General features: G+C 37.2%; 1 protein-coding gene across 1 annotated transcript; it reads right to left on the minus strand.

Annotated features, from left to right (window-relative positions):
- Positions 1–8,958: 8,958 nt before the first annotated feature.
- Positions 8,959–16,473, minus strand: LOC137948871 (uncharacterized). The gene is made up of 3 exons (XM_068795062.1): positions 16,258–16,473; positions 9,892–10,052; positions 8,959–9,143 (listed from the first exon to the last, which is right to left on the minus strand). Exons 2-3 carry the CDS (start codon positions 10,024–10,026, stop codon positions 9,057–9,059), a joined length of 222 nt encoding a protein of 73 aa, XP_068651163.1. The 5' UTR covers positions 10,027–10,052; positions 16,258–16,473; the 3' UTR covers positions 8,959–9,056.
- Positions 16,474–16,776: the final 303 nt, after the last annotated feature.

Here is a 16,776-nt window from a genome sequence, read left to right on the forward strand (position 1 = left end):
GGCGAGATAGATTCGGCTTACATAAGACTCAAACCCCTTCCAAATGAAGCGCAAATGCAAGCACAAATGAAACGCAAATGAAATGCGGTCCCGGAAAGCGCGCTGGGAGAATCATTTCTTTTCTCCCTGCCACGGGAAGGGCGAAAAAAGAAGTGGGACCCACTCTCGCTGACACGCAAAAAAGCCGCCAGTTAACGGCCAACACGACGGCCGTTATTTTGTTTACCTCTTTTAGCCCTCTCTCGAAACGTTTAAATACAAATAGAGTTAACAGAAAGGTTTCCATGGACGAAAATACCCCCAAGACCTCGAAGTTAAATGATGAATACCAAGCAAACGGGATCCCTTTTTTGGTTGGCATCGAACCGAATCGGTTCACGAACAGTTCGAATTCGGTTCGGCTCGAGACCCCAAGACCCTCCACTAGCCATATCTGTCTTTGTTTCCTTGAAAAGATACGTGGTGCCAGATCCCGCAACGAGAGTCATGCAGCGGTCCCACAAAAGCGTTACCAAGGGCCCACAACCTTGACCAATCAATAATTGTACGCAGTAGTTTTGATGAACAGGTAAGAAAAGCTTCGGCCCTCCTGTTTTCTTTTTCTTTTCTTGTTTTTCTTATAAAAAAGAGAAAACTCGAATTATCCATATTCGTTAATTCCTTATATGAATTAGGTGTAAATTTTTCCTAAATATCTTGTATATTAATACTGGTGGCATCAAGCCAAACCGGCTCAAAAAAAATTTGGTTCAAGAAACCAAACTCTAGATTTTCTAAGCTCGTGAGTCGACTCGTTAGAATAGATTATTTTATATGAAAATACATTTTACTCTAATTACTCTAATTAATTCCTTTTTTAATTATTTAATAATTTTTTTTATTTACCTTAAACCTCAAAGACGATCAATTGTTCAATCATTTTGGGTCCTTCATCATCTGATATTGTTGTTTGCCCATAGAATAAATATTATTGATAAAGGTATTTGTTCGATCTTTAAGATATATTAAACTTATTATTATACATTAGTATGTTTTATTGTAAAGTATTTGATTTCGTAATAGTTTGTAGTTCCGATGGTACTAAGTTCATCACAATATTTTTTTTATTTTTTTTTTTAAATTATTATTATAATTTTAAATGTAAGTCGGAGCTCTTACTCCTAACTCGCCTGAATTTTTTGGGTTTGATCTCAAGTCCAATTTTAGGAGTGTTCGAGGTGAGGGAAATGCTTGATTTTGGGTTGTGCAACGTGGTGTTTGTTGAAATGCCTAAGAGAGAGAGAGAGAGGGGACGACGGGGAAACGTGCCATGTTTGAGAAAAGGAGGATATCCTCGTGCTGCCGGTCCTTACCTGCAGAAATGTTAACAAATTCTCTCGAGAAGCTGATTCACGGGGCACATGGCAGGATCCCACATCGGTTCTTACTTTTTTCGAAACGTAAAATATTGCAGGGAAGATGATTCTGTAACAGGGGTGGAGGAGACAGTTGGAAGTTGAAGTTCCTCCTCATACTGAGATTTTCCTTGAATCTTTAATGTAATCGATCCGGTGAAAATCGCGGAAGACTAAACAGGGGGTCAGATTGGATTTGTGAGAGTAGTGTTCGGACTAAACAGGGCCTCTCGATCTTGATCAAGGTAAGTTGGTAAGTCTCTGCTCCTTTTGCGGCGCAGCCATGGAAACTGGAAGCTTTTGTGCCATCCCCAGTTCGCCTTTTGGTCGCTGCTTTTGGAAAAGTAAAAAGGCTCCATCATTCCTTCTCTTTCGTTTTCATTTTTTCTGCTATGAACGACTGTTATCAACTTAACACGGCTTTGGTATGATTTTGTCGCCTTTGATTCAATAGTTTGCCTCGTTTTTTTTCTAAACTTGGATCTTAGGTGAGGCCTGGCAGATCCTGGTTGGCAAGTCGAGAGAAAAACTGAATCAAGAAGAAGAAAGAAGAAGTAAATGATCACCTTGAAGTGAACTTTTATTTTCATTTTTCTTGATATTAATTTATTTCCTTTATGATCTAAACCGACCTTATTGATAAATCTCTATTACGATTATAGGTGGCAAAGAACCTAACCCCTTAATCTAACAAGAAGTGAATTTGATAATATTTGTATGTGTTAAATTTAAGATCTCATGATTAGAACCTTGAGCAAAGTAAGAGAGGAAGAGGAGAAGCAAAAAAAAAAAAAAAACAGAAGAGAAGAGAGGAGAGAGAGAGAGAGAGAGGCTTTAAGTTAAGAGCTTGGAGAGCGTCGATGCTCCACCCCAAGTCAATGACCTCTATTTATAGTTTTTGAGAGGATGTTACGATGTCCATAATGTCCTTAGTGTTACAGGTTTTACATAAGAAAAAATATAAGTAGATACGTTTTTCCTTGACTAATTACATCCTTATGCCATCTTTATGAAAAATCTTTTTATTTACCATGATGCACTTTGGACCCTTTTAGTGAACAACTTCATCCTAATGATTATCATGACATGATAGATGGTGCTTTGGAGAGTAGATCTTGTATGAAAAAGAAAAAGTGAAAGTGAGTTTAAGGGCATGTTGGTATGCTCTATAGAAAGTACAATAGAATCAACTTTTTTCAATTAGTTTAGTAATCTTATAGAAAGAGTGTAACAAGTTTACTAATAAAATAGATTTGGGATAAAATGACCAAGAGAAAGGGGGTACTTTGCACTTATTGCTTGCTCCAAGTTAGAAAATAAATTTTAATTTGATAACATAAATTTATTTTATAGATGTATAATTAAGAATTAAATTTTTAGTTAAGTTATAAATTTCAAGCAATTTATTTAACTAAAATAAATTAAATTATTGAATGCTTAAAATGCTAGTATTTTGATATTTTGTGAGTTAATTTCATAATTTATATATTTACTTAATGTAATTTAAAAATGATATATGATCATTAAATTTTCAAGTGAATAATAAAAAATTATCAATTATTTTTATTTTATTTATAAAATATTAATTAAATGATATAAGTATTTTTCATTAATATGGATAAATAAGTAGTCTTAATAAATTTATAAAAAATAATATAATTATATATAATAATAATTAATTAACTAGTTAAAACTATTTAATTATATAAAAATAAAATATTTTTATAATTAATAATTATTTTAAAATTATATTAAATTTAAACCCATTTAAAAATTAAAATATGTACTTAAACCCTCTTGCAGTAGTTTGAATGGTATGGGCATAAGCTATAATTAAAGGTTAGTTTAAGTGTTCTTATTTATTCTTATGTGTTAGGACATCCATACCCCAACTATATAAATAAGCAAGAGAGGGGGGAAAGCTCAAATTGGTGCTCTTTAACCCCTAAAATTTCTCTCATCAACCTTCTGTTTTTCATCTTATCTTCTCTTCTTCCTTCTTTCTTCTTCTTCTCAAACTAAGTTATCCATAGATTGAACCCTAGAATTCAACATGGTATAAGAGCTTGAATTTTAAATTTTAACGCAAAGTTAATCAAGTTATGAAAATTTAGTAGAAAGGAAACTGAATTCATCCTTCAACAACAAAGGCTTTGGCTAGTTTGAAGAGGAGCAAAAGGTTGAAGTCAATTCAGTAATTTCTCTCTTTAATCAAATAAGTTTCACCTTATGTTTCACATTATGAGGGATTCGATATAAGTTTTTGATAATTATTTATTTATTTATTTATTGCCATATTGAATTGTTGAAATCACCTTTTTGGTCATGTGCATGAGTTTCCTCCATTCCTTGTTTGTTTGATCTAATTTTTATGCCAAAAAATCCTCCTTAGGAATGCTAAAAGTCCTCTTGAAGCTCTCCTTAAGTTCTAGTTTGTTGAAGGAGTGGTTGTTCAATTAAGTTGTTAAAACCGTAAATTAGGGTTTGAAGAATAGTTTTAGAAAGTAATCACTAGTTCTAGTTCATTGTTTATTTCTTTCTTATCAACACCTACTTCATTTCCCCCTTTTTAATCAGCATTGGTTGTAGAGTTATTAGAATTTTGATTTAGAATCCCAAACAACAACAACAACAACAACAACAACAACAAAAAAGGATTCATTCTTGTATGATCTATTAGCTGGTTTCCTTGCTCATTACTTGCTAAATTTGATCACTTGACATTATATAGTTTTGCATTCCATAGCTTCAAATATTTGTTAGTTTTGATAAATTTTTGTCTCCTTTCCTCCTAAGTTAACCTAAAGGTGTTGGTTTTCTAGAAAAAAGAAAATCTTTTGTTAATCATAATATCAGAATTGTCAAATACTTCCTCTTCTTCTATATATGTTGATTTTAGCAAAGGTGATCCCTTGATTATTACTACAATCCTACTGAAAGGCCTCAGTAATTACTTGTCTTGGTCCCAATGTGTGAAAAAATTTCTTCTAGAAAAAGAAAATCTTTTGTTAACCATAATATCAGAATTGTCAAATACTTCCTCTTCTTCTACATATGTTGATTTTAGCAAAGGTGATCCCTTGATGATTACTACAATCCTACTTAAAGGCCTCAGTAATTACTTGTCTTGGTCCCAATGTGTGAAAAAATTTCTTCTAGAAAAAGAAAATCTTTTGTTAATCATAATACCAGAATTGTCAAATACTTCATCTTCTTCTACATATGTCTTAAGCATCTAGCCAATACTACCCAAAAGACCGGTCTATTAGGAGTGGAAAATATAGGTACTTAACCCAGGGCCATAACATCACACCCCACCTTCGTGAGCCGACGACCACGGCAGCACAACGACACTAGCCCGACCGCGATAATACCTAGACGCAACCTACCAGTATTTTAATCCAGCCTTTGCGCCCGCACAACGACACTGGCCCGACCCAGGGCTTATCACAAGGACCTACCAGTATTTTAATCTGGCATTTGCGCGTCCAGGGACTAGAACTCGCGATGTGGGAGCACGCTCTAATACCAAATGTTAAGCATCTAGCCAATACTACCCAAAAGACCGGCCTATTAGGAGCAGAAGATATAAGTACTTAACCCAGGGCCATAACAATATGTTGATTTTAGCAAAGGTGATCCCTTGATGATTACTACAATTCTACTTAAAGGCCTCAATAATTACTTGTCTTGGTCCCAATGTGTGAAAAAATTTCTGATTACTAGATACCTTGTTGAACATATAACTCAGCCACCTATGTATGTGGATCAACCTTCTTACCATAAGTGGTTGAGGGAAGATATACTAGTTATTAACTAGTTGATTAATAGTATGGTGGAACATGTGGCAAACAATGTGATGCACCTAGAGATAATGAAAGTAACCTACGACACATATTTTGAATTATATTCTACCCTGACAATCTACAAAAGATTTATGACATTTTTCAGGAGATGTGTAACACAAAGTGTAAAGACGATCTTAATGAGTATTTCGCCATATTCAGAGTACTACTACCAGAGTGCAAGGTTACACAACTATATGCACTTGATGTTGCCACACAGGAAAAGCTGAGGGAAGACTTAGTCTCAGCTATATGTCTTGCGAATCTACCACCCTACTTGGAAGTTGGCAAGTCACAAATACTTAGCTCTGTTGCAAAACATTCTTTTAGTGATGTATGTGCAACTATGCTACGAATTCCAGTTAAGGAGTCCAACAGTCAACCAAAACAAATGGAAAACTCAAACTATGTTCTCCCAAAGGGAGAGGGAACAATGGTTCTAGTAGAGCTAAAGGAAGAGGTGGAAAGACACCTGGCAGAGGAAGAGGTAGTAGTGGGAATACTTGTACCTCAATTTTTGTGGTCAGCAAATGAAGTATACCTTTTGTGGGCTCAACAACCATCTAATAGAAAATTGTTTGAACCTACATGGGAAACCCCCTTACTTCATGGTTAATCAAACATCAACCTCTACTACATCTACCAATAGTATAACACCCTCAAAGTCTAGAGGAAGATTGACTCAATCAAAAGAGGATCGTGAAGTTTTTCAAAAGTTTAAAAGTATGATAGTTGCTCCAAAAAACAATACAATCACCACAATTGCTACTACTGGTATGTCTTCCTTTCTCTCATGCTCTAGCAATTCACCTTAAATCATTGATTCTAGAACCTCTAAGCACTTCACAGGTAAAATTGAAAATTTCTCTTTTGTAACACCATACACTTTAGATCACTTTGCCTCCATTGCAGATGGATCACAAACTAAGATTCAGGGTGCCGGTACATCTACCATTTCACCATCTTGATCAATTCAAGCCAAGTTTTGACATGATATAGGATTTAACCATTGTAATCCAACAACCTATATTTCACAAATATACTCAAATACTAGTTTTTTTTAATCATTTTCTTGAAAATTATACTAAATAATTATTAAAAAAAATCTTACAAATTTCTAGGCAATTTTCTATCAAGGCATTGATAAGAAAAATATTTCTAACATTTTCTTGTAGATATATATTTCCAACAAAGGGCACTAATAGTGGCTCGTGATGGATAATTTCATGGACGAAAACCTAGGATATGGTGGTGATCATCTTGAAGATCCGAGTCCACTTTCTGAAAAAACCTAATGGCTGAGTTGCTGTTACAGGATTTGTTTCGTCTTCCTCGTTGTCTTCACTGTAGCAAGAACCCTGCTTGATGCCTGGGTAGTCTTTCACTTTAGCCTGTTGCTTACAGCCGGTTGACACGAGTTGGATTAACGTGTCAACCAATCAGACCTCGAAAGAGCAAAAAGAACTAAAGAACATGAGAACCCATTAAAAGATGAAATGATTTTCCCGACAGTACAGAGATTTCATCGATGGAATCAACCCCTTTTTACCTTAGTTTATTATTTACTGCTGGCTTTCCACCACCAAAGGGCAATTCGTTTTGTTTGAGATTTGGATCTAAAATCATTGAAATATATCTCAGCTTCTCAGTCTTATACATCCACCATTTTTATATTTCAGAAGCTTTTAATCGCCTAGGCATGTGATGAGTCCTTGATTACTACTGGTTTGGACCAGCAGCTATTATCAGTTCTCTGTGTATATAGAGGAAGAACCTGCAAGAGGCAGAACAGAGAATAAGAAAGCTTTGCTTATCAGAGAAATGAGTTGTTTCTCAGCTTTCTGTGTACTGTTCCCTCTCTTTGTGCTTCGTTTTGCCTCGTCTTCTTCCTTGGCCAGCATTCCTCTGTCTGAACATTACCACCACCACCAACACAATCACCAATTTACTCCTCCTGGTCACCATTGTCCATCTCCCAAGACACTCGGCAAACACCCACGACCACTGCGTCCACCACCACCAACAGAACTCGGGGCGAGACATTTCCCGCCACCCAGATCTCCGCCTGCTCACCCTCCACAACCCAAGACTGTTTTCATTGGCCCTCCCTTACCCGTGATAAGCTACCCTCGTCCTCCTGCTTCTAAATCACCAGGCAATACTTGTCCTCCACCGACCACGGTGGTTTACAATCTCCCTTCGCCTCCTAAAGCTGACTGCTCTCATCTACATCCACCGCCAAAGGCAATTTACAGTCATCCACCACCGTCAAAATATTTTTGCTGGAGTGATCCTCCCTCTCCGCGTATCCCATTCAGTCAACCACCACCTCCAAGAACGACTAGGGGTCACGCCCTTCCACCAAAAAGTGGCCACAGGCTTCTCTTAGTACCACCTCCTCCGCCTGTGGCGGAGCGTTCAAGACCGTTCCCTGTGCCTCGAGCACCACTCGCTGCGCCTAGTGGTAGATACAGACGGCCAATTCTATATCCACCTCCATAACCGTTCTTGACCTAGGGCCTGCGATTGCCCTTCTTCATTACTTGCAACATTTTGTCTAAGCAGACACTGGTCAGTTCCTGAGGCCGGTGGCCAGTGCTCGGTTGAACATTTAAATGATCTGAACGCCTTACTTATGGATTGCATTTTGTGCATATATGCGTGGCGATTTGCACTCCCTTTCTCTGTCTCATTCTTCTTCATTCCTTTTTACTTCTGGAGAGCTCCTCCCAGCGGTGTTCCTCGGCGGCTATTATAAAGGTTACTGATTTAATGGAAATTAAGAACTCAATATAAAAGGCACCCTACCGGCAGCTCATTGTCCACTACCCAAGACTGTCTTCATCCCCCCTCCCTACCCTCGTCCTTCACCATGCCAGGTGGTTTACAATCTTGCTTCACCTGATCTTTAAGCTGACCGGTTCATCTACATCCGCCGCCAGAGCCAATTGACAATTACCCACCGTCTTCAAAATTCAAAACCTTGCTGGAGTACTGATCCTCCCCTCTGCCGATCCGTTTTCAGTTTCAAGTCGACCACCACCACCTCCGAAATCGACTCAGGCACAGGCATCTCTTACCATTCTCTGTGCCTCGAGTACCATTGGCTGCAACTCATCATCAACCACCCATCCTCTACTTACGCTTCCCTGCATGTTGCTTGGTTTTCTAACTGCGAGTTTTACGCATCTCTGGAGTTGTAGATCTAGAGCCTTCAATTCGGAGATCAAGACGTTGTTCTCCAAAGATTGAGTCTAAGATCATTAGTGGAGTTGCTTAGACAATCCTTTTTAACATTTAAAAACATGATAGGTTTCCACCAAAAGGAATTTCCTCTGTCCCTTTCTACCCCATCTTAAATCTTTGTTCTCACGATTTGTCTTCATATAATTTTTTCCTTCCTGTGTGTGTTTTCTTCTCAATTTCCTTAAGTTCTCTTGTCATGTTCCTGTGTATTGCTGATCTGAATACTACATTCGATTTAGTTACAGTTCATGTTATGTTTTGTAATACTTCTCTTTTATGTAAATTTCTATCATTTTTATCTTTTCTTAAGGCTGTATTTAGAACACAGAAAGAGGAGAGAAAAGAAAAAAAAAAGAGAAAAAAGAAAAGAGGAGTTTTAGGAGATTTGGGAAATGGAAGGGATCAGATGACCCACTGTTTGCACGATAGACAACAATAGCTCAGTGAAATCTGATCAGGTTGATAACAAAATCAGGACGTTCAAACACAAAAACTACTCCAATTAGATGCTGTGCACATAAAACCTGGAGTTTCAACTGGAAAAATCCCTGAGGCTTGCCTAGAAGTTGTACTAATTAGTTTTAAGATTCTTCTCTACGATATGCTTTGCTGCATTGGGAGGAGGTGGTTCAGAGCAAGCCTTCAAGACAGCTTCATTCTGCAACAAATAATCGTCACTTTCATGTCATCAAAGCACCATTCAATTTATCAGTAACAAATAAAGAAGAAAAGTGAATAAGGCATGAACTGAAGAATTTTAGGTCTTAGTACAAGTAAAGATTCCAATCATTTCTTTGTATTCCGGTTTCCACTTAAGAAAAGAGGAACCTCCTTGTATGCAAATTACCATTGTTTATGAAATAATACCAAGAATCCTTTTATAGGATCCAGACACCATATCAAAAAGGGATTACCCATTTCCAGTCTCTTTCAATAATGTTTTAAAAGTATTGCAGATAACACTCTGCAACCAAAAACTCCGTAAACAGACCAAGAAGATCACATCTTTTAACTTCATCTATAAACAGCTTTAATTTCTATGCTCATGTAAAAGAATTGCAGAAATGGGCCAAAGTAGAACTCATTAAAAAGAATAAAAAATCCGTTTATTGAAAGGTTAGTGTATTTACTAAGTCCAACCTTGCCACTCCACATTCTCAGCCACAGCATCAAATTTAATGATAGCATTGCCTCAATATCTCAAATATGCACCTATAAACTCCATAACAGTAAGAAGCAAAAAGACTCCACAGGCATTCACCACAAATGTGTCGAGTAGTTATAATGCATATAAGGGCAGAATGAAAACACAAGGAAAAGACAGATTTGAAAAATAAAAACACCAAAATTTTCAAGAGAGACAATTGTGTATGTGGATTGTGAAAGAGCTAGAGTAACCCACAAACCTGCCATACTCTAAGCAGTCTCTTCTTAGCATTGGCCTTTCTGGTGGGTGTCAGTTTTATTCTCTTCCAAAGTAAGCCTCCAGAATCATGCTTCTTTACTATCTCTAGAATACGAGTTGCTCCAAATACTCCCATTGGAGTTCTTTTCTCCTTTCCTCTTCCTGCAAAACAGAAACAAGCAACAAAGAGCTTCTCATAAATTCGGTTTGATAAATGATATCAGTCTAAAAATCAGAACAGTCAAAAAATTCAAACAGCAACAAATTGGGAGTAAATAAGGTGAATTTGACACATAAGGCATTATTGATTTAACAAACCATTTTAATAAAAATTCAAAAACATGAAAATTATAGAAAGCCTCTTGCAAGTATATGCATGAATGACTAGGTTAGTTCTCAATCAAATGCTCATGTCACAGGCAACCACATGTTTAAACTTGACCTTACTATGCTACCATGTTATTGGCTTCATTTTTTACTTTAGACTAACCGTTTAAACAGATATTATTGTAGCAAAGAAGCTTGTAATGCTTACAGCACCAGTTGTACCACATTCTTGAGCACATTGGTAGGGATGGCAGCGGGGTGGGTTTTAGAAAACCCAACCCCATCCCTGCTCTGCCCTATCCTTTTTAATACTCAAAATGGTAATATGGTTAAAGAAATAGAGACTATTTTTTAATACATTAGACACTTTTATTAATGAACATGCCTCTTTTTAATGTGCAAGGGGCCGTAGAGGTGATGCTGAAAAATCAACCCCCTCATGAAGACAGGGTGGAGTTGTGGGTTAGAGACAGTTGAAAAATCAACCACGTCACGAGTAGAGAAAGGTAGGGGTTGGATTTTCTAAAATCCACTCCCACTGCCATCCCTAAGGAATGGGTTTTTGCGAAACATTGACGGAACCTTGTCCCCCCACCCCAAACCCACACAAGGATTTGGGGTTCACCCCGCGGGGAAAATCTTTGACCCTCCCTGTATTTAGTAAGACAGAGCAGGTTCGTGGCAAAACCCACCCCCACTGCCATCTCTACACACTGCTCTTTAACCTCAATGAACAAACTGAAAGTAGGAGAGGGCATATTGCCGATAAACATCGCATATCAGCTGATACAATTGTATTTTGCCAATAGAGGGTACAACTGATACGGAGATTGGCCAATACGGGGGAGAATATTGGCTGCCATGATCTATACATATTGGATTTGAGATTGTCCAGTACATATAGGAAAGACTCATATGCTCACCCCTGACTGAAAAGGCTCTCTACATGGGCCTTTCTAAAACAGTTACATATGCTTTGACTCAAATCTCCACATTAACTTTTATTCAGTAGCTGCAAATCTCCATGCCTTTTCATATTTATTTGTCATATTATGAGCCTGTCTCAATATCTTTGAGATGACTTTCATATTACAGTTGTTATATACACAATCTCTATGACATTTAAACAAAAAAATATACAAATATACACGAGTAGCTTTACAAGAGAACTCATAAATACAAAAATTTCACATGTTTAAAAAATTAAAAGGAATATTAGCAACATAGTAACTTTCAACCTATAGTTTTAACTAGTTTCCCATTAACGACTTTTTTTTTTTTTGAAAAATTTTCTGATCAGTGATTTTAGAGTTTAAATATCTTATATCCAAGTTGAAATTTTATTAATTAAAATTACCATACACAATTAAAGACCTTTTTTTTCAGACACTTCATTTTTTTAGTATATACCTGAATATGAACTTCATACACTTGAGGGTTTCACATGCACCATAGAAGTGAGTGCAATTTTACCAAATGCAAGCAATCCAAACAGTTGAAAAAGTGTACATATATCTTTATAGAAACAAACTGAAAGACCATGTTAGTGCCCATGACTGCAAACTTATGTCCAAGGAAAAACTACTAATGCTTTTCCTGATTATGGGTTTTCAGGAATTCTTTCACCTAGTATCTTATTAGTACCATACTAGGAAATAGACAAGAAATTTTATCCAGCTTTCACGGTAAATATTGGTGTAATTTCCAAGGAAATGGTTGAAAGTTGCTTCGTAGTATCTCATTTATGTTTTTATTGATGAATACAGATGGTCCGATATTTTGTCTACATAGTTGGAGATAATCCATATCAAATGATGCAAGTGGCTCTACCTTATGGCACTTGAGAAGTTCAAATACTATAGTACTTTTATCAATAATCAGTGGTTGAATGCAGACAACAAAAATACACGGAGACATAAAAATAAAGAAACGGGAACTCAATCAGAGAAAAAAAATCGCTTTCTTAAACAGGGGTAGAAACAGAGAGATAATAATAATAATAATAAATATAGACATGAATTTGTGTTTCAAAGCTCACCAGTCCAGTGATTTAACTACCTAAAATTATATAAATTGGGTAAAGAAAATACCACACTCATCAAAGTTAGGTCTGTCCATTGCAGCCCCCCCCCCCCCCCCCCCCCCCCCCCCCCCCCCCCCCCCCCCCCCCAGTACCTATTACACAGTAGACTTTCTGAATTGTACATACCAAAAAATAATTTGAGCCACAAATAAGATAGCAACATGTTGGTCAGCACATGCCTCACAGATGATATACATGCCCCATGTTACTAGCATAAAAAGTGGAAAGCAGATAGGGCTAACCATGCAAGCTACTCTATGTGCCAATGTACCGCATGGTATCGCCTAATTACCACTTGGTTGCACAACACCTATTTGCTGCTAGTCTACACCTACGTGTCACAGCAAGAAATGAGAAATTACGACACCGTTTTTATTGTTTGTCATGTAGGTGCGTCACATGCAAAACATGTGACAAACAAAGTGGCACTAAATCATTCATGGCTCAAAAATTGTTATGACAAACAATTTCAAAAACTTTAAAACCATATTACACAGCTATCAGACATTGCCCCCTTCATGCCTCTCCATTGTTCAACTCTATAAATTATGGGTATGTATATTTCCAATTAACAACCAATTACTCAATTGTCCAGGTTGATTGACCAATGAATAAGTTTTTTATATTCAATACACTTATGATCTTTTTCAGTTATATAGATGTGTTTGCCCCCCGCTTCAAAGGAGAGCGGCACAGAGTAGGGCAAAGAGCTTCTCCCATTGGGCCATTTCCACTCCCTATTGTAGAACAAGGAATGACAAAGAGGGAATCAGAAGCCCCTCTTCCCCCATGCTACTCCCTCTTTCCCACTTCTATCCTGGGAAAATTTATCCTTCAGAAAGGGGGAAAGAAAGGAACTACCTCACCCTCACCCTTTGTTGTTCCCTCCTTTTTGCTTACATCTAGGGAAGATTTCTCCAGGAGAGAGATTTTAAAGAGAACAACGGGGAGTCGTTTGCCTAGGGCACTGCCAATACAGACTTCTAAAATCAGATTTCCGAATTTTCTGACATTTTATGGAAAATGGTTGGTTTTCCAAACAAATGAAGTTGGGCAAATTGTAAAAATCCCTAGAAGATCCTTCATTCACTAAACCCTGATAGCTTGACTCCATAAAATCAGCTCCAATCCAGGGATTTTAAAAGTCCAAACTCATTAACCCAACCTACTCCCTTGTGTTCTTCCCCTAATTATCCTATCCCTCTTATATAGTTAATTTTTAAACAAAGCCTCCATCAATGCTTTAATTACACCTACAAGCATCTCCAAGTTGTATTTTTTGAATATGGCCAAATTCTAGATATGGGCAACTGAAAACCTTTAAAATTAATGGGTAAAACAGTCACTTAATAAAAAATAAAGTATCATTAAAAAATAAATAAAGTGCCCAATTCTCCTGGCATGGGTTCATCTTCTCCTTCTCCAAGAGGGGCACCTTCTCTTCCCCTTCTCATTCTCCTGTGAGAAAGAGAAAAGAAAAGTTCAATTATGAACAAGAGTGGTACTGCCCTTCCTTTCCAGCATAGGCTGAGGGGTGGCACACAGCTCCCCCAGAAAATCTCTTTGCCTTTCATGTTTATTAATGAGCCTACCTCTATATCTTAGGGATGAACTAAACAGAAGCATATACAAATATACATTGAGGAGATTTTTTTTTCCAAAGTAGAAATATAGACATAAAAATGGGAAAGGTTTCAAAGAAGTCATTACAATGGAAATTTCATGCATTTAAATAGTTAAAAGGAATATTAGAAACATATTAACTTTCAAACTAGAAGTGTTGACTTGTTTCCCATTAATGATTTTACAGTCTAACATATAGAAGAGTTTTTTATTCAGATGCATCCCATTCTTTGAGTTCATACCTACAAACGAAGTCCACGCACTTAAGATCCCCATGCACTAGGCAAATGGGTGCAATCTGAACAGATACCATATTGTTTGTGCCTATTCCATTTATTTAGCAGGAACAAACAGTCCAAAATTTCATAGCGACAAACTGTAAACCCATGTTAGTAGTGCCCATGGCTGGAAACTTACATCCCAGGAAAAGTTAGTAATGCTTTTCTCATTACGGGTTTCAAGGAAATCTCTCACCTAGTTTCTTATTAGTTACTTACTGGAAAATTGACTGGAAATTTTATCCAGTTTTACTAGTAGACATTAGTTTTGTTTCCAGAAAAGTAAGGAAAGAGAATACTCACTAAAACTAGGTCCATCTTAATACCCATGCCTGATGGCCATTAGCATCATATGTATCCAAGGAATACACTTGTTGCATCGATCCTCTCCTACACCCCAATCAACCATAATTCCAATCCTTCATGGAGTTTCAACAATGATTCTAGTCCCCAAAGATCCACACTACATAGCTTTGGATTTTTTGAGATGCATGTAATAGCTTTGGAGTTTCAACAATCTCTTGTTATCATGACCAACCTCCCTTGTTGTAAGGAGGCCCTTCTCTTAGACCTTGTGTTTTTGCTGCTGTTTGCTTATAAAATGTGCCCTTTCCCAAGAAAAAAAATAGGGAAATAAAAAGAGGAATGTAAGCTACTCTCAATAACTTGCAGTGTTAATAGCATAAAGTGAGCTGATTGTTAAGGACAAGCTCTAACCCTACGAAGCATACACATATTCCCTGTTTTCACTAGAAAAAGCATAGTTTTCATATCACTGTTTTTGGTAAGCCTTCATTCTGTAACACAGACAACAAATGCAAAAAGAGACCTTCCTGTCTTTACATTGTAAGATTAAGAACATACAAACAAAGGAGTAGGCAATATAATCAGGATGAAAAAATGCATTCTAAAGAATGGGTAGCAAACAGAACAAAAGACTTCATTAATAGACATGAATTGTATTTTAAAAACTCACCAACCCTATGGTTTGCTTAACTAAAAAATTTATAAGTTGAGCACGGAAAGGACAATACTCACTCTCCATCTTAATAACCCGCCCTATGGTCAATAGCATCATATCTATCCAAGAAATTCATATGTTTCCATAATCTTCACTTGCATGTGAATCAACCAGAATCCTCACGAAGTTTCAACAATAATTATAGTCAACAAAGAGACACATTACACAGCTTTTAATTTTCTAAGATGCATGTAATAGAGAAATTTCTAAGTCACAAATGGTATGATGACTTGTCATTCGTCACATAGTTCACTCGTGATGCACATGCAACAATAACAAGCATAAAAAGTGGAGCACAGACAGACAGCTCCAAGCAGACAAGCGATACTAAGCGATACTAAGTGTCGCTTGTCTGCACCTAAGTACCACTTGGTTGCACCAAGAGCAACCTAGCAGTTCCACCTACGTGAGACCAAGGGGAACCTAAGTAATGCAGCTTAAGGATTTCACCTAAGTGCGGCCAGGCAGTCCACCTAATTGCTGCCTAATTAACACCTAAATGTCACCTAGCTGTACCTAAATACAAGTAAATAAACTTAAGGATTCCAATTCTATTACTTGTCAAATATAATACACATATCACACACGAAAGATGAAAAATAAAGTAGCCCTATATAACTAATATCTCGTGGCTCCATTTTTTTGTTGAAATGGATTATCAGAAAATCTGAAGCCGCGTTATACACCTATCAGCCACAGCCCCATTCGTGTATCTCCATTGTCACTAGTTACACTTACATAATGTTGGCTGGATCACCACTAACGGCCAATAGTTCAGCTCTCAGAGTGGATCCCAGAGCGATGATTGATGTTTCAAATTCAATACACTTTTAAGTCTTTTCTGGTAATATAAATGTGTTCGGTTCCCACTCGAAAAGGGAGCGGCCACCAGCAGCACCTCCCCCCTTTCCGCTCCCTGCCAGAGAGTAGGAACCGACAACGGGGGAAGGGAAAGGCCCCCGTTCCGGGAAGCTTTCTTCTATGGGGAGGTAAAGGAAAAAAAGCTTCAGACGAAAAGAAAGGGAGAAAACTGACCTGGGCGATAAATGCTTTTGGATTTGGAGAGAAAATGACGGTTGAGAAGAAGATGAAGCTCCGCGGGGTGAACAATGGAACGCTGAAGAATGACGGCCTAGGGCACCAAGATAATAAACTATTAACAATATTACGATTCTTAGATTTTATTTTTTAAGGACAATTTACCGAGAGAAGTGTGGTGTAAGCAAGGCTACAAGTAGGAGAGGTTTACGTTTTAGGAGAGAGCTCGTATGAGCCTCCTCCCCCTCTCTATGTTATTTATAAATGTGAGGCTTGAATGCTAGACATAAGGAGAGCAAAAAAACTCTTAAGCTTCTAGCTAATTACAACTTATACCACTCACTCTCTTAATTACATGATATGCCACTTAAGTTTCTCCAACACTCCTCGAGTTGGTAAAAAAACATAAAATATGCCCAACTTAGAGCATGAGGGGCTTTGAAACAATGACCTTTGTGAAGATGTCTACCAATTGATTTTTCGAAGGTATATATTGCATAAATATTATCTCAGCTT

Source organism: Aristolochia californica, unplaced genomic scaffold, assembly GCF_029961685.1.
Source record: "Aristolochia californica isolate CCGP_79_NKW_82.1479 unplaced genomic scaffold, dmAriCali1.0.hap1 SCAF_13, whole genome shotgun sequence".
Classification (NCBI taxonomy): Eukaryota; Viridiplantae; Streptophyta; class Magnoliopsida; order Piperales; family Aristolochiaceae; genus Aristolochia; species Aristolochia californica.